This window comes from Guillardia theta (assembly GCF_000315625.1).
Source record: "Guillardia theta CCMP2712 unplaced genomic scaffold GUITHscaffold_64, whole genome shotgun sequence".
In the NCBI taxonomy this organism is placed as follows: Eukaryota; class Cryptophyceae; order Pyrenomonadales; family Geminigeraceae; genus Guillardia; species Guillardia theta.
The window spans coordinates 410,851-429,623 of record NW_005434610.1 but is presented as its reverse complement, the minus strand read 5'-3'; the positions used below and the strand labels follow the sequence as shown (position 1 = coordinate 429,623).

General features: G+C 56.7%; 6 protein-coding genes across 6 annotated transcripts in view; 3 read left to right on the top strand and 3 right to left on the bottom strand.

The window, feature by feature from the left end:
- Positions 1–327: 327 nt before the first annotated feature.
- GUITHDRAFT_142502 (hypothetical protein) lies at positions 328–3,483 on the bottom strand (the record flags this gene model as incomplete). Its single annotated transcript, XM_005827814.1, has 12 exons — positions 328–606; positions 866–964; positions 1,319–1,457; positions 1,731–2,166; positions 2,198–2,237; positions 2,344–2,415; positions 2,457–2,552; positions 2,718–2,902; positions 2,952–2,983; positions 3,036–3,301; positions 3,360–3,449; positions 3,481–3,483. The coding sequence occupies 12 exons, from the start codon at positions 3,481–3,483 to the stop codon at positions 328–330; spliced, it is 1,737 nt and encodes a 578-aa protein (XP_005827871.1).
- A 657-nt stretch (positions 3,484–4,140) lies between these two features.
- Positions 4,141–8,260, top strand: GUITHDRAFT_113149 (hypothetical protein; the record flags this gene model as incomplete). The annotated part of the gene is made up of 3 exons (XM_005827813.1): positions 4,141–4,914; positions 4,974–5,087; positions 5,135–8,260. 3 exons carry the CDS (start codon positions 4,141–4,143, stop codon positions 8,258–8,260), a joined length of 4,014 nt encoding a protein of 1,337 aa, XP_005827870.1.
- Positions 8,261–9,889: 1,629 nt separating this feature from the next.
- GUITHDRAFT_46324 (hypothetical protein) lies at positions 9,890–10,688 on the bottom strand (the record flags this gene model as incomplete). The annotated part of the gene is made up of 2 exons (XM_005827812.1): positions 9,890–10,147; positions 10,332–10,688. Coding segments are annotated over 2 exons (615 nt in total), but the record flags the coding sequence as incomplete, so codon positions are not given.
- A 919-nt stretch (positions 10,689–11,607) lies between these two features.
- Positions 11,608–14,033, top strand: GUITHDRAFT_164574 (hypothetical protein; the record flags this gene model as incomplete). Its single annotated transcript, XM_005827811.1, has 12 exons — positions 11,608–11,771; positions 12,118–12,241; positions 12,293–12,378; positions 12,431–12,545; positions 12,596–12,789; positions 12,837–12,914; positions 12,981–13,137; positions 13,190–13,364; positions 13,411–13,533; positions 13,578–13,755; positions 13,832–13,891; positions 13,934–14,033. The coding sequence occupies exons 2-12, from the start codon at positions 12,119–12,121 to the stop codon at positions 14,031–14,033; spliced, it is 1,389 nt and encodes a 462-aa protein (XP_005827868.1). The 5' UTR covers positions 11,608–11,771; position 12,118.
- Positions 14,034–14,094: 61 nt separating this feature from the next.
- GUITHDRAFT_154036 (hypothetical protein) lies at positions 14,095–14,969 on the top strand. The gene is made up of 2 exons (XM_005827810.1): positions 14,095–14,721; positions 14,769–14,969. Exons 1-2 carry the CDS (start codon positions 14,245–14,247, stop codon positions 14,916–14,918), a joined length of 627 nt encoding a protein of 208 aa, XP_005827867.1. The 5' UTR covers positions 14,095–14,244; the 3' UTR covers positions 14,919–14,969.
- Positions 14,970–14,972: 3 nt separating this feature from the next.
- Positions 14,973–18,773, bottom strand: part of GUITHDRAFT_142498 (hypothetical protein) — a gene marked incomplete at both ends in the record, with an annotated part of 8,851 nt that continues 5,050 nt past the window's right edge. The window contains 11 exons of the mRNA XM_005827809.1: positions 14,973–15,104; positions 15,155–15,319; positions 15,377–15,480; positions 15,572–15,642; positions 15,787–15,913; positions 15,959–16,038; positions 16,088–16,159; positions 16,224–16,353; positions 16,780–16,861; positions 17,297–17,425; positions 17,645–18,705. Coding sequence (XP_005827866.1) covers positions 14,973–15,104; positions 15,155–15,319; positions 15,377–15,480; positions 15,572–15,642; positions 15,787–15,913; positions 15,959–16,038; positions 16,088–16,159; positions 16,224–16,353; positions 16,780–16,861; positions 17,297–17,425; positions 17,645–18,705 — 2,153 coding nt within the window. The remainder of the gene's footprint in view (positions 15,105–15,154; positions 15,320–15,376; positions 15,481–15,571; positions 15,643–15,786; positions 15,914–15,958; positions 16,039–16,087; positions 16,160–16,223; positions 16,354–16,779; positions 16,862–17,296; positions 17,426–17,644; positions 18,706–18,773) is intronic.

The window sequence follows — 18,773 nt, the reverse complement described above, 5'->3', positions numbered from 1 at the left end:
GCTCGCAAAGACTCCGCAGATAACTGAGTGGCCGAATAAAGCCTATCGGAGCCTATTGACAGCTGTCAAGACCAAAGAGTTGAGAGTGAGGTTGTCCCTCCTAAAACCCGAGAGGAAGCATAACTTCTTGAGGACTGTCCTTGCCATGATCTTTGCCACGACAGAAAGCGACAGAGAGCCACAGAGAGAGAGACAGAGAGAGACAGAGAGAGAGAGAAGAGAGGGGCAGGTGAAGAGAGAAGATGAGGGGGAGAGAATGGAGGAAGGGAGGGAGAGGAGAGGAGAGGAGAGAAAAGAGATTAGGGGAGAGGGGGGGAGGGTTCCAGGTCAGCACCTCTTCTGTACTTCGGGAGGAAGAGGCAGGCCGATGGGGTGTGCGAGGAAGCAGTCAGTGATCTTCTTGCCGTTCTTCCTCCTCCTGTCCTTGTCTGCCAGGCTGTTCTTGAAGCCGTGGAGGATGCGAAGGTACTGCTCCTTCTCGGTGTCGTCGAGTTTCATGACGCGATCTTGCTCTATCTTGCGGGCAAACCTGACTTCGAACTCCCGCAGCTGATCCGCCCCCAACTTCTCCCCTCCCAACCCCTTGATGAACTCCCCGAACATCTCCTGCTCTGACGGTCAGTGGTGGAGGAGGGGAGGGAGCGTGAGGGGAGGAGAAGGGAGGGGAGGCGGAAAGGTCGAGAAGGGGAGCAAGAGAAAACGGCGAGACGAGAAAGGAGAAGAGGGGAGAAGGAGCGCGAGAGAGTGGAGGGGACTGTGGAGATCAGAGGAGAAGTAGAGAGTGGGGAAGGGAAGGGGGGGGGGAAGGAGGGGAGAAGAATGAGAGGGGAGGGGAGAAGAATAAGGGAGAACAGGAGGATGAAACCTGTCGCAGCTCCTTCTCTTGCTCTTTTATCGCCTCGATCTCACTTAGTTGATTGCTGAACTCGATGAAAGCACACTTCTTCTCAATGGCGTCGGCAGTCTGCGAGAAGGATCAGAGGAGAAGAATGATCATCGGCGACGAGCAGGAGGAGAGGCGAGGACGAGGCATGAGGAGCTATGATGAGCTCGGGAAAGGAGAGACGACGGAGAGACAAGTGTCACACCTGAGGAATAGAGGGCAAGTACAAGGACAAGACGCAGACAAGGAGGAGGACGGAGGAGGACGGAGGAGGACGGAGGAGGACAGAGGAGGACGGAAGAGGACGGAGGAGGACGGAGGAGGACGGAGGAGGACGGAGGAGGACGGAGGAGGACGGAGGAGGACGGAGGGGGGAGGGGATGAAAGGGAGCATGCGGGGTGAAGAGGAGGGAGATCTGAAGGGAGGATGTTGACCTGCTCATGGGTCAGCCCAGCCTCCATTGGGAGGCCTCGAAGCTTCTTGTAGGCTCGTAGATGCTGCTCGACAGAGAAGCCGTCCGTGGGAATTTCAAGCTGCTTCGGCTGCTGCACCTCGATCCACCTGTCGTACTGACTGCGGGGCAGTCAGGAGGAGCAGGAGCAGCAGAAGCTGAAGCTGAAGCAGAAAAGGAGCAGGAGCAGGGGCAGGGGCAGGAGCAGGAGCAGGAGCAGGGAGAAGAAGGAGCTGGGGGAGGCAACGGAGGAGTGTAAGGTGCAAGGGCAACAGAAGAGAAGAAAACGAAGGAAGCAGCAGTAGAAAGAGAGGAGGAGGAGGGACCAGAAGAAAGAACACGAGGGGACGAGAGCAGAGCAGAGCAGAGGAACAAGAGGACAGGAGGAGCCTCACATATTGAGGGTGAGACTGTTCAGCGCCTTCTGGTACGCGTGACTCGTGCTCCTTGCTGACCTCACCGACCTCGCTCTCTCCCCCACCTCCACCTGACCGTGCTGCTGATCTAGGAGCAGGTCGACCTCCCGTGTCAGCATGTTCCTGGCCTTCGCCAGCTCCTCCGAGGAGAAGTTGCTCAGCTTCCAGTCCTGGGCCGTCTTCTCAAGGAGGAAGACCGGCTGGGCCTCTGTGCTCCTCATGCTCCTTATGCTTTTCCGTCCGCGCCGCGGGACGCCGTCTCCCCCTTGACCATGGATACGGATCGATCCTCCTCCTCCTCCCCGTCGCTCAGCTCTTGCTCTTCCATCAGATGCTGCTTCCTGATGAACTCCTCTGCTCGCGCTCGCGCTACCTCCCCCGTCACGAGGATATCCCTCTTCTTCACATGCTGAATCTATGCAGGTTTCAGGGAAAGATCCGGATACCTGCTCCTCCCTCCTCCCTTTCCCCTTCTCGCGTCCTCTCCTTGACACTCTCCAGCACACGTTCTCACAACCGAGCATCCCTCCATTCATCCTCCTCGTCTACTCCGTGCTCCCAGTCCACTCCCCCTCCATCATCCACCTCTCACCTGCTGGGGCGAGTAGGAAGGAGACATGGCGTAATGCGGCATGAGCAGAGCGTTGCTCGGGGGCTCGAAACTCTGTCAGCACTGCAGCCTCCCCCTCCTCTCTCCACCACCACCTTCAGCTCCAAGTTGTAGACCTCAAGCTCGGTGTGCGGGATGAGGGTAGGGAGCAACGTGATGGGTACCGGCTTGCCGATTGCATGCTTGACTTTCTAAAAGGCCAGTGAACACACTCTCCTTCCTTTCTCCTCGCACCTCCTTCTCCCCCTCCCCACCCGCAACTCCTCCCATCCTCCTTCCCCATCTCTTACCCCCTTCCACCCCCTCCTGCCTCGCGTCTGTTCCGCTCCTCCCTCCCTCCTCTCCCTCCTGCTGACCTCGCAGCCCGTGTTGCCTGTGATGGTGACGGCGAGAGACAAGTGCTCAATCCCAACAGCTCTGCTACTCAGAAACTGCCTGATGTAAGCAAGGTAGAGTTGAGAGTCGTCTTCGCTGCTGAACCACACTTCGCAGGGGGCCTTGTAGTCTCCCAGCTTCATGAACATCTTGTTGATGTTGTGCTCTTGCAAGGAGCATAAGAGAGGGAGGCAGCCAGCGACGGCTGGTCTCACCTCGAAAGCGGATCTTCACAACATCCGGGCAGCTGCCGCAAGAGCGGGTGAGGAGGAGCGAGGCTGCAGGGGGGGGCGAGGCACCTGATCTTGATCACCTTGGTGTCCTGCGATGCTGTTGGGGCTTGGATGTAGACGAGTGCATGCTCGCGGTCGACGTACATCATCTTGGGGACGGCCTGAAGTCCTTCTGTCACTTGACAGCACTCAACGTCGCTGGCCTCGGGGACCTGTTTCTTGACCATGTATACGACACGGAAGGACATCTGACACAGCTTCTGGTTGCCGAAGTGCGACCTCCCCGCTTTCTCGCAGTTCTTGCAGAACCCAACGAACGACGGGGCAAAAGTCTGCAAAAGGGTTTCAGTCTTGTTTTGCAAAACCCCCGTCCCAAGAGGCTACACGCACCTTGCCATGGAGCTCATAGCGGTCATAGAACTTGGAGTTCTTCTTCACCGGCTCACCTGTCAAGGAGTAGAGACAAGGGTTTGAGAACAGCTGCGAATATCAACAGCATAGTCCCTACTACCATTGTGCGAAGCCATGGGAGGGGAAGAGCTGCAATAAGAAGATCAGTAAGACATGATTTGGTTTCTTATAAGGGGTTGGAAAATTAATTCCGTCCCTCTCTTTCCTCTACCTCTCCTCTCCCTCTCTTTCCTCTACCTCTCCTCTCCCTCTCTTTCCTCTACCCCTCCTCTCCCTCTCTTTCCTCTACCTCTCCTCTCCCTCTCTTTCCTCTACCCCTCCTCTCCCTCTCTTTCCTCTACCTCTCCTGTCCTCCTCTTTCCTCGACCTCCCCTCACTGTCTCCTCACATTCATTGACTACCCGTTACCAACCGTTACGCAATAAATATGACTCACACCGGGTCCCGGTCGGCGGGCCACTGGGCCCGCTCCAAATAATTACTTAATGTTGAGTAAAACTGAATATGCTGGTCGTCTTATTTATTAGTTAACTAGAAGGGACAAATAGGAGCATCTTCACATTACGTATTTTGTAGTACATACCCTCCTTCTCGGAGCGCACTGCGATGAAGGGAGCGCATGGCGGCTGAGACGGAGATTCTTGCAGCAGAGGATGAAGGTCAGGAGATATTACCTCAGAGCAACATCAGCTGCTCTCAGCCAGATCCGGCAGAACAAATTCCTCATGCATGGCTCGACTATCTGGTGGAAAGCAGTCAGATGCAGGGTCATAGACTACAGGACAGTCTTGAAGAAGCTCGGTCAAAGATCTTCTCGCACAAGAGCTTCGAAGTTCTCTGCTCCTCTCATCCCCTCACCTGGTTTCTGTCCGTGAGGATCTTCCAAGCGCTTCTGGTTGTCATTGCTGTGCTTCTTCTCTTTGCGCCACCCTTTGAGTCAGCGGTATGGTCGCTTGCGAGCTTAGATCAGTCACAAGGAGGCTCTCGCCTCTTTCGCTTCACAGCAAGAAGGCTTCGGAATGGACTGAAAGGATCTGCCATATTATCTCCTGGGTTACAGTCCTTCGGAGTGCTGCAAGGGGATTGTTTGATTCCGAGGTATCCGCAGGGAGACGCCAATGCTGGGGGTTACTTGTATGTCGACGAGAGGCGAGGAGCTTCCGTGACTCTCAAGTCAGATGCTCCGCTCTCTTTCGACGGCTGGTACATCCTGACGTCCAACGCAAGTAGTGAGTTTGACCCCGTCGAGTTCACGCTCGAGTCCTCCGGTGATGGCGAGCACTGGAAAGTCTACGTGATGCCGTCCATGCTGTCGTTGGATCGAGTGGTTCCCGTCCCTGTAGGTCAAGACGTGGCTGAGAGTGACTTCTCGAGGATGTTGGCTCCGTTTCAACGCAACCAAATCGTCAAGTTCGAATGGAATGACCTCACATGCCGATGGCCTGCCTACGCAAGAGTCGTGGAGCGATTCTTGAAAGCGTCCGGGCTCTTGTTCCTTGGAGCATGCGCATATTGGGGCAAGTTTGACGCATCGGTACAGGCAAGTGTGCTTGTAAACTTCCTACTCACATTCGAGTGACGGGATGATGGCAGATGCTGTTCTTGGGATATTTCCTCGCAGCTATTGTTGGCATCTCCAACTTCATCGTCACGGTGGGCAGCTGCAACCTAGATGTGGGGTATGCGGCGCTGATCGAGAGCCTCACGGTTCTTCTCGTCTCTTCCTCTCCTTCTTCTGAGTCTGTTTGCTCCAGATCCTGCTGCTCTTCCCTTGCCCTCTGATGATTCACGAGTGCCTGGTGTTGGAGCTTGGGGCGGTGTCATCGGCGATTCTGTTTGGGATGCAGGTTGCGCTGAGATCAAGCGGAGCATACGTCAGACTGGTCGCCCTGCTCTTCTTCCTTGTCCTGATGGCAATCCGTGAGTACCTCAGGACTTGCTCCCGCAAGTCTGCAGTGAAGCACCAGGCCGAGCTGGATCAGGTCTGGGAGGACATTCTATCGCAAGAAGACGACTCAAAGTTGAGAGTGCTAGTCGAAATGGCAGAAGCCTTTTGTAACAGCGCAAAGAAGCCAACAAACTTGCGGCAATTTCGCCTGGCGTACATTCAAACAAGCGAAGGGGATGTAAAGACAGACGTGGAAAGGATTCGAACCCTGGAATCATTTTCAGCGCTGAAAAGAACTCGCTCTTCTTCTACGCATGCTTCATTTGGAGCTTTCACCTCGTTTGCAAGTGTGACGCTGTCTGAAACAAACGACATCACTAGTTTTGACCAACTGTACGCCCAGGGAGTGACGATGCAGAAAGTGTTTGTTGATAAGTTGGTGGTCATCGTGGAAGAACTACAGAACTCGCATGGGTCTACCGCTCGTTTCCATGAGACTCCCATGAAGAGCTTCGAGGCAAGCTATGAAAAGATCCTACGAAAGTACCATGGAGCTGTTGCAAGACACACGGATCTGGTGCGGCAGAGCATCGTCTTCGAGCGGATACAAGACATCACAGACTGTTTGCAAGTGTTGTCAAGGGATCGCGAGGTTGTGATTGTGAGCCTCACGAACAGACTCGCTGTGGGGGATGACAGCAGACACTTGGGACAGGTCAGGGATGTTTGTCTAAAGGTAAGGTTGGTCACAGAGCAATCGCGATTCTACGGCACGTGCGCGTTCGTCTGTGAACTTCGACTGGTCCTGGCCCGTCTGCAAGCTGCGGCAACCCCGAGCATGTTGGAAGACTTGAAGACTTACCGGCGCATCCACCAGATCGACTTGCGTGCGAGATGCTCCTTGTTCATGTCGAAGCTTGACCCGCTTGCCTGGTTTTGCATGCTGAGTCCTGATAGGATTCGTAAACTTTCAAGGGTCGTGGTGGACAAGATTAGCGATATGGGCAAGGAGGTCGGGTCTTTGAATTCACTCTACCGGTCTGCCGCTCACTCCATGACTGAGACACGAAGGCAGAAGGACTTGCTGAGACAAAGATGTCTGTTTGCTGGCGATACTCTCGGGGCGAGGCTCCAGGAGCTGCGACTCGCAGTCAAGAAGGCCGGGACAGCCAGCGTGCTCTTCACATCTATCCCGTGCACGTTGGCGATCCAGAAGACCTGGTTCAAGGTGCTGCTGCTGGCTGGCGGCACCTTTTATCTAATCTACACGTTCGGGCCCGGAGGGATCTGGTATGAATTCACTGGTCGACAGGTGTTCCATGTACATGCAGCCAGGATGAAGGTTGTGCAATGGCGGGAGGCTGCGCTACCAGCCGGGGGGAACTACTCGCTACAGCTCGGGTGGATCTTGGACGGATGTAAGGTCTCTTCGCCGGTGGAGGGAGTGGAGGTGGGAAACGACTTCTACTTCTCCTTCAAGACTCTCGAAGCCGCAAACGCCTTCTACTTCATTACCGACAGTCGTCCCGGCACCCAGGGAGGTGACCCCGTCCGCTTCCAGCTGGAGGTCACCTCGACCTCAACAGAGAGCCCGTGGGAGCTCCAAGACTCCAGCTGGATTCTGAAAGCAGGCACCCGATGCAAGTGGGACCTTTACAGCACCGCCTGCATTCCCTTATGGGAGGAGCCGTACCCAACGACCCTAAAGCGAGGAGCTGAGAACGTGATTTCGCTGGTCCCGCCCCTCTATCAAGCTGTTGGCACCATCTTCTACCTCTTCCCGGTGATGTTTGCCTGCCTCGGTGGTGCCTTGGCGAGCTTCCTCGGGTGGCCCCGTACGGGCGTTGTGATCTTTTCCATGTGTTTTTCTGTGCCTGCCTTTTTCGAGATCGCTACTGGAATCTGCAGTGCGATCAATGGCTTGGCGATCGACATCCTGTTCTGGTTCTTTCAGGGTTTTGCAGCGTTGGTCACCGGACTGCTCCTGGTATTCTGGGAGGAGAAGTTCTTTTCGTTTCTTCCTGTCAATGCACTGATGAACTACTTTGCCATCAACTTCCACTATTCCTATGTGTTTGGCAGAAGAGGCTTTCAGGTTCCCATCAGCGGATCCATCCTGATTCTTTGCTGGCTGGGTGTGCTGCTGCTGCGGAGGATGGCGATCCATCGAGCACGGCGGGGGATCGAGGACGACGTGAAGCATTACGACGAGGTCTGGCAAGCGCTGACGACCAATCGAGAGACCATGGAGCAAGTCATGAGGCTCAAGGCGATGGTAGATGCCGGGCCCGAGGCCTGGCGCAAGGGAGTCATCTATCAGTTCCAAGGGAGGGACCAGGGGCAGAGCCCCTCAGGGTTCGACTGGGTCGTGCGACATGACACGAGCAAGATCGCATGTCTGGATCAGCTCTACAATCAGGCCATGCTGCTTGAGCTGCCCTACCTGCGCAAGGTGAAGGAGCTGCTCAAGAAGTGGGGGGGGCTAGTGCAGGAGGAGGAGGAGAAGGAGAAGGAGGAGGAGGAGGAGAAGGAGGAGGAGGGGCCAAGGGAGGTCAGGTGGGTGAGGTACGAGGGAGAGGACACGCAGCATCGACCCGGCTGGGCGAGGCTCAAGGGCTTCGATCGGGCGATCGAGAAGCTGTGCAGGTCGTACAGGGGGGAAGTTTGGCGGCTGCTGGACGTGGTGCGGCAATGCATCGTGTTCGAGAGCATCGAGGACATCTCGAGATGCTTCCAAGGGATCTGCGAGGACGAAGAGCTTGTGATCCTGCGCGTCAAAAATCGTTTCGATCCCCAGTTCACGTCGCAGCAGTCAGGAGCGTACCGTGACCTATGTCTCAACGTCCGTCTTGACAACGAAGAGACTCGTCGACTGGGTGTGAACTTGCACGTGTGCGAGCTGCAGTTGTCGCTCAAGGACTACAAGGCCTGGGCCATGCACAGTCAGGGGCACAGGCGGTACGTCGACTATCGAAACACAAGAGGAGAATGATGTCAGGTTCTTCTCTGTTGTGCTTGCATCTTATTCTGGGCGAAAGCTTTCTCTGTTCACGTTGGAGAACAACAATAGTAAACAGTTTCTTTCTTCATAACGATGCCGATGATATCTCAACCTTTTTCCTTCCCTCCATCTTTGCTCAAGCATCTGCTCCCCTTCAAAGTCTCTTCCTTGTTCGAACACACCTTGACTCGTGCCATTCGTTCCTTGATCAGTGCTCCACAGCTACTCAGCGCACTAGTCATCCAGCCGTTCCATTGAGATCACCCGACCTGGTCGGACTAGGAGGCCAACGGGCAGCCAACGAGGCAGCAAACGAGGCAGCAAGGATGAAAGAGCGTTTTCACAAACACGGAAGCCACCGCGTGTGGATTAAACTATCAGGGTACAACTGGCGAGGATCAGGCTGCAAACGAGCCATGGGAAGGAACGAGTAGGAATTCCACGGGAATCGCCGTACAAGGCTAAACTGAACCAACTCTGACGGTCTACTGCCCTGGCTGTGATGCCGAGGAAGCGATTCTCTTGATGTACATGTCTACCATCTTCTTCTCCTGCGGTCAACGGCAAGACGTCAGTGAGGGAAGCAGGATGGAAGGAAAGATGTAGTTGCCTCCATGTGCTTCTTCCTCTGAACCAGGAAGCCCACGAGGCCGATGGAGAGGCCGACCACCCCGAACAGCAGCATCTGCATGCACTGCTGTCAGGAGGCGAGGCGAGGAGACTTCAAGGATTGTTGGCAAGGTCTGACCGGGGCTATCACAGCCAGGAGCTTGGGCGATGGGCGGAATATGACGTTAGTGACGGTAGTTCGGGCGACGGGCTCCTGCTCAAGGCAGTCATGGCGATGGACTCATGGAAAAGGAAGGTATCACTCCATCGAGAGTCAGCGTGATGCCTGTACAAGGAGGGTCATCGGACCTCGTTCAAGGAGGAGTTGAGCCGCTACTACCTGTCAGGCCTTCGTCGTGCATCGCCTTCTCCAGGATCCCGTCCTTGACGACAGTCTTCAGCTGGGAACGAGGGCCGTTACTGGTAGCAGGGGACGATCGACCCTGCCTCACCGTCTTCACCATGGTGTCTGCTGCCGGGTTGTCAACTACGGCCAGCTGCAGGGAGATAAGGATGGTTGGCGTGCTTGTCAAGGTCGAAGGAGTCTGGATCTGACTGGTTTGCACCCCAACCCCTGAAGTGAAGGTGCTCGAGCCATCAAAAGTAAAGTCCGCAGGCTTCACGTCCTGGGCAGACCTCAGCACCCTGTGCTCTCCCGCCATGGCACCTCATACCTGCAAAGACACCAGCGAGATGTTGGCAGCCGAGGAGGCGACGGTGGTGGCGAGCACACGGATGAAGACGGTCTGTCGGACTGAGTCGAAGGAAGACCTTGTGGCTCCTGACACGCGGAACGTGACGGTGACGCTGGGAGAAGAGGAGGAGATGAGGCTCGGCATCGATAGCGTGTTGTACCCTGCACTTGAGCGTCATCGAACGTGAATGCTGATGGGACGAGGTGAACGTCGTCAACTTGCCTGGCTGTGAACAATCAGCTCCATAGTAGTAGGAGATTTTGCCCTGAATTCCAGCCTGGCAGTTGCAAAGGGGAGGGGAGGTAGGGCTGACTTGATAGCACCCCACGGAGCAGCCAGTGACATTAATCCCTACACAAGTCCCATGCCCTGAGCACGGGAGATCTTGACCTGGACAGGCGTTCTCGCATGCAGAGCCTGTCCATCCTAGAGTGCAGGTGCAGGAGCCATCGGCTCCACATGTCCCGTGCCCCGAGCAAGGGTTGGACGACCCTCCCTTGCACTCTATCATACAGTTGTCCCCACGGAAACCGTTGTTGCAGATGCACTTGGCAATGTTGGAGTCGAGCCTGGCCTGGTTGCAAACTGCCCCCGTGGGCACCTGGCAGAACCCACGACCTTGAAATCGACATTTCAGAATTCGCAAACAACAAGGTCACTGCCTACACACCTCCACACGCAACCCCCAAGTAGTCCGGGCATCGGAAGCAACAGTCTGTCCCCCGGTACAGGGTGGAGCAAGAGCAGGTCGCGTCAACCTCGCAGAGACCATGTCCGTTGCATGGAGTCACGCTGCCGCCAGGGCAAGCGATGCTGCAGTCAGCACCTCGCCATCCTCCGTAACAGGAGCACGACCCGTCGGCCTCGCAGAAGCCATGGTTCAGGCAAGGAGAGCTGCTTCCTCCGATGCACTCGATCGAGCAATCGCCTCCCCGGAAGCCCGGGTAGCACGCGCAAACAGCTCCGTTTACCCCCGACGGCATGCAGTCGCCCTGCCTTGAGCACGGCGAGGCTTCGCCCCCAGGGCACTCAGCGGTGCAGTTCTGACCCTGCCAGCCGTTGTTGCAGGCACAGATAGCCGTCTGATAGTTGCACTCCCCCCGGGCGTTGCAGATGGGCAGGTTCCCGTTGGTCGTCGGGCAGTCTCGCACGCAGTTGATCCCTGCCCTGCTCTCGTTCTGACACCGGCAGACCTGGTAGTCATTGTCTCGATACCTGTACGGAAGACACTTGAGCCCTGCAACGGCGGTGCAGTTCTGGTCGCTGGTGCAGAGAGCGTTCACTCCAAAGTAGATCTTCTGCTGGGCCCTGACCTGAGGGAGACACAGGACGCAGAGCACCAAGAGCGAGGTCGAGAGGCATTGATGGCTGGATCTGAAGCCTTGCCTAAGTTGCCTCCGGCGCTTTGCTACCGCCATTTCTGAAGAATCGCTCTGCGGATGATGATCTACCCTGTTTGATACCATCTTCGTGTGATCGCGCTCTTCCTCCTCCTCTTCAGTCCTCCTCCTCTCCCTTGCAGAAAACTGGAGCTACGGTGCTCGCCATGGGCGGTAGTTTGACTACAATAAAAATTCATTAAACTTGGCAATTGCAATTAAACAGGGGTGGGAACATCTCCTAACATGATTAGCTCAAACAGGGGGGTAGGGTTGAAGATTTCCCATCAAAATTTTATATGATATAGAATTCCCCTTTTGTTCCCATCCCACCTACCCCACTGGACACTACATCCTAAAAGTACTAAAGTACCCCTTCTTTTTCCAAAACATGATTGAAATTTTCTAGGGTACTTTGACCACCCCAATTGCTGAGTACCCTACCACTTCCCCGTCGGTTGCTCTCATTGCAGTGTGGATAGTGTACCCCATCTCTCTGTTCTACTACCCCCTTTTTCGAGAAAGTAATCAAATAGACCCCTGTATTTGAGCCAAATTTCATCGTAGAGGGTGGGTACATTCTGGTACCTCCTGGCGCCAAAGGTACCGCTGTGGTACCCCTACCCTTCCAGAACAAGACCAGTTATCAATGCAGCCGGCTGCCTTACCTGGCGCCATGGCGCGTACGGCAGGAGGAAGAGGAGCAGCAAGAGGAGCGCGATAAACGAAGAGGAGAAGCCAAGACTGCACATCATCCCTTCCTCTCCCTCCTGCTTCCCCTACTCTCCCCCCTCTTCTCTCCTCTCTACCCATTCCCAGGTAAAACCCCACAAATGTGTGCGGGGCGAATGAGGTGTTGATGATTGCTGCTTGAATGAGATGATGAGGAGACGGCTGGTTTGACCTTGTTGTCATGTGACGTCAGATGCTGTCATGGCCTCTTGAAGTGGTTGAGTTTGTTGTCAACCCCCTTGAACGACCACAAATGTTGGAACGACCACAAATGTTGCAAACCCTGCAGAGTTCTCAGGCACATGTGATGCGAAAGTTGCTATTCATGCCATCACCCGAATGCATAAATGTATAATGGAGTGAAAACAATGTTTTTTATTTCGCTTTTGGACATGCTTGAAGCAATCGCGCCTTATGCTCATCCACTCTTCAGGATGGATTCGATCATGGATACCGCCAGCCCAAGTCGGCTATCGTACAAAGAATCGAAGGACTTCATGTCGGAACATGTGGACCTGATGGTGAAGACTCTGGACAAGAAGGAGTTCTATCTTCAGGTGCTCACCCTGCGACCCAGTCGCGTGCATTGCTGATGGCGAGGCGTGCAGGTCCGGTCGGACATCGAGGTGTCGGAGCTGAAGAAAGAGGTCGCCAGCACCACCTCCATCGCCGTTGAGAGCCAACGGCTGATGTCGTGAGTTCTGCTGGAGCATGTTGCTCGACTCTGCTCAACTGGGTGCGGGCAGGGCGGGGTGTGAGATGGTAGATACCAAGAGGCTTTCGGATTATTCCAAATCGCCGTCGCAAGTGATCTACCTTGTGGTCAAGTTCCCAGGAGCAGCCTTCGCTGCACCGCAGCAGGTGAGGGAGAGGAGATGGTAGGAGGACAAGGACTGATACCCTTCTGGCAGGAGAACGACGATGAGCTGCCCACCACTGCTGGGGAGGAGAGCGTAATGCGATCTAGCAGGATCGTGCTCCGAGGGACCGTTACCATACCCGTGCCAGAGCGGGAGATGCACAGAGTCGTGCATAGGATACTGCATCGTGGAAACGGGACGCCAAATCTGCAGGAAATCATGTCGTCGATATCGTATATACCAAGGTGAGGTGCAGACTTGCGCTTCCGTGCTGAAATTCTTCAACCTGAAGGACTCGGCGTCATGGAGGTAGTTCAGAACTCCAATCAGCAAGGAGAAACGTGCACGCGGGTTCCTCGCTCCACCGAAGGTGCACATCCTTGTGCTGCTGCTGCTCAGCTTCTCGGTGGCCATGGAGACTGAGCTCGAATGGCAGGCAAAGGAGACGTAGGATCCAGCACCCTTCAGCGGCAGGAATTCCCCTGTCCTTCAACCCTAGCAGAATCAACCAATTCATCGACCTTCCCCCAAGGTCCTCGCACGATTATGGCGCAATGGCCGATTCGGATTGGTCAGAGTACTTTGATCTTGAGGTGAGAGAGACGTTCGTATTGAAGCCCGAGCTGATACGATCGTTGGTTTCAGCTGCAACCGAGCATGTTGTCGGATGTCTACGAATCTTACGATGACCCGATCGATGACCGGTTGGATGATTACACGAGGCAGAGCACGTACATGGTAGATCAAGAGTCGGAGCTCGGACTTGACGACCTGATCAACGATGACAACGGTCTTGCGCTGTCGGAGAACTCCGTCTCAGGTGCATCTCAAATGTGCTGGCCTCCCATGGTGACCGGATGATGCAGAACGGTCTCATCTCCGCAACTCAGGAGAGGATCTGCAGTCTTTCTCACGGGACCTCAACGCCCTTGGGGATCGACTTGCGGCCCAATCCCTCTCGGGCTCTCGGGCTACGATGCTGGATACAAGTGAGTTGTGCACTCCTACTTACACGCTGCTGACACGTGTGTAGGTGCGCATGATGGTAGTGGTTCCGGCGAAGGAGGAGCGACGGACATATGGAGTGAGGGAAGGATGAGCAGGAAACGGAAACATTCGGAGATTTGCGGTGAGACTCGTGACGACTTGTTGACGACGAGGGGAGAGGAAAGAAAAGCTGGAATGGAGTGTGAGAGGCAGGACGGGAGGAGGTGAAGATGGGGATGGGATGAGGCTTGAGAGGGCTGCTTGTCTGGTTCGGTCAGAGCTGATCGACTGTGCGTGCAGGGGAGTACAGCTCGGAACAAAGGTTAACGGCGAGGTGCAGGAGTCAGATTTCAGGGGACAGTGAGACTTCTGAGGAAGGCGAGAGCTCTGGAGTTGCAGCAGGGGCCCACTCGCTGACTCAGGACGAGGACCGGACGATGTCGCAGGGAGCAGGGAGGAGCTCGGGGACGAACAGCAGCTCGTCGCTGGAGCGGAGCTGTGAGGACAGGACTAGTCTGCAAGCTGCGAGCACGGATGCCGATGCTTCGATCCTTGACAAGGAGGAGACGGACGAGGCTGAGGTACGAGGGGCCCTGGAAGTTTTCTCGTCCCGGAGTGTATCCGAGGAACCAGTTGAGGAAAGCAATGTGGAAGGTGTACACCATGTAACGCGACTGGATGCGTTTCAGAATGTGAATAACTGTTTAACGAACATGGGGGAGAGGGAGGGCGAGGAGGAGGAGGACGAGAATGAGGACGACGAAAGAAGCGAGGACGAGCATGAGGACACAAGCGAGGACGATGACGACGATGACGTTGAGGCACAGGAGCAGACGACCGAGTCTCATGACGTGCAAGAGAAGGAGGGGCTTGTCTCTGCTGTCACCAGCACGTCCTCCCTCGGCCCGCTGGACTTGCAAAGTTGCGACAGTGAGAGCGTGGAATCAGCCCGAGCGAGTCAGGAAGAAGGACTTCACATCTCCATGGAGCCGTTGCCCCGGTCGATCAGCATCCCGAGGGAGGTTGGCTCAGGGAGGGGAGGGAAGGTGGAAGGAGAGCAGGAAGGGGAGAGGGACTCGACGGTAAAGACTGCTGCTGCTTTGCCACAGCAGCAGCAGCAGCAGCAGCAGCAGCAGCAGCAGCAGCAGCGGGAGGAAGCGGAAGAGGATAGCAGAGCCAATATTGTACAGGTGATCTTGTCTCCTTCCTCCTTGTACTCTGTTTGATCAGCATGCAGGCGATGTACAAGACCGTCCCGGATGTGGTAACGAGGACGGAGGTGGCTGCGCCTGCCCCAGCCGGTGTGAAGGAGGGGAAGGTCAGCTCGTACCCTGCTGGGGAGGAGGAGACGCTGCGAGGGAAGAACAAATGTTGCAGCATCATGTGACAACATGTGAGATATTGTTGAAGTTGTACTTGTAGTAGAGTTTGACAAGTGACGTCAATCCCCGGAGATGATGGAGGAGACTGAGGCCGAGTCAGAGTCCAAGACCGAGCCTCCTTCACCTCCGTCCGATCGTGTCCGGCTCGTCGGCTCCACCGTCTCCGTGTCCATCCTCTCCTCCTCCCCCACCTGCAGTGCGTGAGCTGCAGCAGGAACAAGCCTCCTCCTCTTACTCTCACCGCCCCGTGCTCTGTCAGCTCTCGCATCTCCTCATTGGTCGCCTCCCTGGCGAAATCGAGGAGCATGCAGACGTCGGGGAGGCGAGTGATCTGAGTCCAGACGTCGATGTTGAGCTGCGGGCAGAGGAGGAGCGACTGCCGGGTTACGCTGCCGTCCTTGAGGGCCTGCAGGAGAGGAGAGGAGCAGTCAGGCCGCTTCCTGTGGGTCATGGAGCAAGTCACGTGGAGCAGCTCCGGGAAGGAGTAGAAGGGAGTGAGCGCTTCCTCCTCCTGCATGACGCTGAACACGTGCGGCCGCATCGCCGACACGATGTTGAGGATGATGTCTGCGAGGGCGTAAGAGTGAGGGACGTCAAAGTACAGCAGGAAGAGCAGCAGGCGCAGCAGCAGCAGCAGCAGCAGCAGCAGGCGCAGGACCTCGATGGATCTGCTTCTTGGAAGCGAGATTGAGCTTGAGGTCCGCATCCCTTACAAGCTGCACCTTAAATCTGCGACATTTCAGCAAGGGGCAGGAAAAGGAGGGAAGGGAAATTGCAGAGAGGAGAAGCGGCAGGAGCAGGAGGAGTACAAGAAGGAGGGGGAGGAGGAGGAGGAGGAGGAGGAGCAGCAGCAGCAGCAGCAATCAGCCCTACATCCTGTCCAGTCCCGAGGAGTCGGCCGCACGGCGGAGGAGGGTGAGGGAGAGGCGGCTGTTGACGGGGCCGTAGAGGAGGGAGCGGACGAGGAAAGCTCCCATCCCATCCACGTTCTTCTCGTCCACTGCAGCACCAAGTGAGGAGCCTGAGGACGTGGAGATGCCAGCACCTCTCAGCACGCGATCCCCAGCTCGGATCCCCGCTGCCTCGGCGGGCGACTTCCTCCTGACGCCCTTGATGCAGGCGAGCCTGATCTGGGAAGTCAGCTCGCTGCCAGCTGGGGTTAGGCTCCACTCACATGCTCCCGCTCCTCGGGTCCTCCATGTCCTCCACCTCCGCCCCGATCCCTCCGACGGTGTCCAGCACCGACCTGCTGTCTGTCAGGTGGAGTCCTGTACTCCTTCCTCCCCCTCCCAACCCCCCGTGAGCCTCACCGCCCGGCCGGCCTCCTCGTCGTCCCGTGCTCTTCCTCCTCTCCTGCGACTGAGACGTCCTCCTCCGTCGCATCCCCTGAGCTGTTGTCTTTATCCTTAACTCCCACTCTGTCCTCTTCGCGGAAGAACTCTGTTCACTCTGTCAAGGAGCAGAGCAGGAGCAGGGCAGGCGTGACAGGGGTAGGAGGAGCAGGAGCAGAAGGAAAACAGCAAGGAGAAGGAGGAGGAAAAGGAAAACAGCAAGGAGAAGGAGGAGGAGGAGGAGAAGGAGGAGGAGGAGGAGAAGGAGGAGATTCAGCAAGACGAGGCACTTGAGGAAGAGGAAGCAAAGGTGTGAGCGAGCGAAAGGAGGAACAGCAGGAACAGATGCAGCAGCTGGTGGAGCAGGAAGAGGAGAGCTGGAGGAGGTGGTGGTGGAGAAGGAGGTGGTGGTGGTGGTGGAGAAGGAGAAGGAGGAGTTGGTGATGGTGGTGGTGGAGGAGGAGGAGGAGGAGCAGCAGCAGCAGCAGCACTAGCAGCAGCAGCAGCAGCAGCAGCAGCAGCAGAGGATTTCGACCTATCGAAAGCTGCAAATGAAGAGCGCCGCTGGAGATGACCGTCTCCCACGAGTCAGGCTGAGTCATCGGCAGCCATGAATCCTGCAGTGAAAGTAAGAGGAGTGGAGGAGAAGAAGAGGGGGGAAGAATAAGGACAGAAGCTCGAGGGCGAGGAGCGTGGGAACGTGGAGTTGCAAAGACAAACCGAACAGGAGAGGAGAGGAGAGGACGGGACAGGACAGGACAGGACAGGACAGGACAGGACAGGACAGGACAGGACAGGACAGGACAGGACAGGACAGGACAGGACAGGACAGGACAGGACGGGACGGGACGGGACGGGACGGGACGGGACGGGACAGGACAGGACAGGACAGGACAGGACAGGACAGGACGGGACGGGACGGGACGGGACGGGACGGGACAGGACAGGACAGGACAGGACAGGACAGGACAGGACAGCAGTGGGGCAGGGGAGGGGAGGAAGAGAGAGCATGTAGAGTAGAAGAGAGACAAGCGGGGAGACAAGAAATCAACCTGCTCATCCTGCACCCGGATGGTCGACCTGATTGGGTCCACATCAAAAACTCCTCCAGTCACGCAGGTCATCGCCGTTGCCAGCAGGCCTGCTGGCTCCTCCTGCCCCTTGTACGAGTACAACTCGAGCTGCTCGAGCCAGTGAGCCCGGGGTTAGGAAGATCCTCCCGTCCTCCATCCTACTCCCCCTGTCCCCTAGATCTTCCTTGCTATTGTCAAGCCCTCCTTGGTCCTCCATTCATCTCTACCTCCCTCCCTCTTGCTTTGCCTCTCCCTCCCTCCCTCCCTCCCTCCCTCCCTCCCTCCCTCCCTCCCTCCCTCCCTCCACCTTTCCTGCCTCTCACTCACCTCCAAGGCAACAGGAAGCGAAGGCACAGCAACGACGAGCGGCTCTTTCCACGAGAGGGTCGGCGACGCCTCCACCACCCTCGTGTTCTGCTTGTGCTGGAACCCGGGACAGGACGCGCGGAGGGAGAAGAAGAGAAAGTCTGCTTCCTTCATCTCCACATTCTTGTCAGAATTCATGAACACGTGCGGTCGGATCGCCTCCACTATCCGCACCACCACGTTGGCGACCGGCTCCTCCTCCACCATGCTCGCGAACCCCAGCTCGCTGCTTGCTGTGAAGTGCTTCTCCGTCCCCAGCTTCCCGCCGTTGGGCCGCTGCCGCTCGCGCGCCAGCGCCTGGTCGAGGCCAAGGGGCAGCCCCTTGTCGTCCACCAGCCCCTGCCGCTGCACCACCGACAGCAGCGTCATGATCCGCTCCTGCCTCCTCGGCCGCTCGCTAGGAGCGTTCGTCATCTCGTCCAGGATGTCGGACACGTTCCTCTCGTGCATGGCCGACAGCAGCTCTCCCTTCAGCTCCCCCGTGCATCTCCCGAACTCCTGCCCCTCGCTCCCCTCGTCGTCGTGCTGGAAAGCGCTCTCCAGGTACTTGCGGTTGCGGTACTTTCTGATCCCCTTCTCCGCCTCCTTCACCCACCCTGGCGCGTCCTCGATGAAGAAGGCGAAGGCGATCTTGACCAGAAAGATCGCGTGCTCCATTGCGAGCATGAACCACAGCATCGTCACCCGCCCCCGGAAGTCCTTCCCCAGGGAGCTCAGCTCGTCTGCCGTCTTGTACTGCACGGCGTCTGGCGGGCTCGAGCTGGGCAGGTCCTGGGTGAGGCCGAGGAGGTCGCGGAGGGAGAAGGAGCCGAGGCCGAGGAGGAGGACGTTGCAGATGAGACCCAGGTAGGCGAGGAGCTCGAGCACTTCGATCCAGAACTCCAGCTCCTTGGCATGCTTGATCAAGGGCCGTCGGCTGTAGGAGGTGAGCTTCCTGGCGTCCAGCCGGACTTCGACAAGGTTGTTTATCCAAGAGAGGAGGGGAGCGATAGAGAAGGCGGCGGAGAAGAGCGCGATGTAGCCTGTGCGTCATGTGAGCAATGCGTGAGAAGTGCTATGATGATGATGATGATGATGAGGAGGAGGAGGA

Excerpts from the sequence above, each read along its gene's own strand:
- GUITHDRAFT_154036 (XM_005827810.1), top strand. The coding sequence starts at position 14,245 with ATGGGGGAGAGGGAGGGCGAGGAGGAGGAGGACGAGAATGAGGACGAC. Across the intron at positions 14,722-14,768 it reads GCAGAGCCAATATTGTACAG|GCGATGTACAAGACCGTCCC; the intron begins GTGATCTTGTCT and ends ATCAGCATGCAG.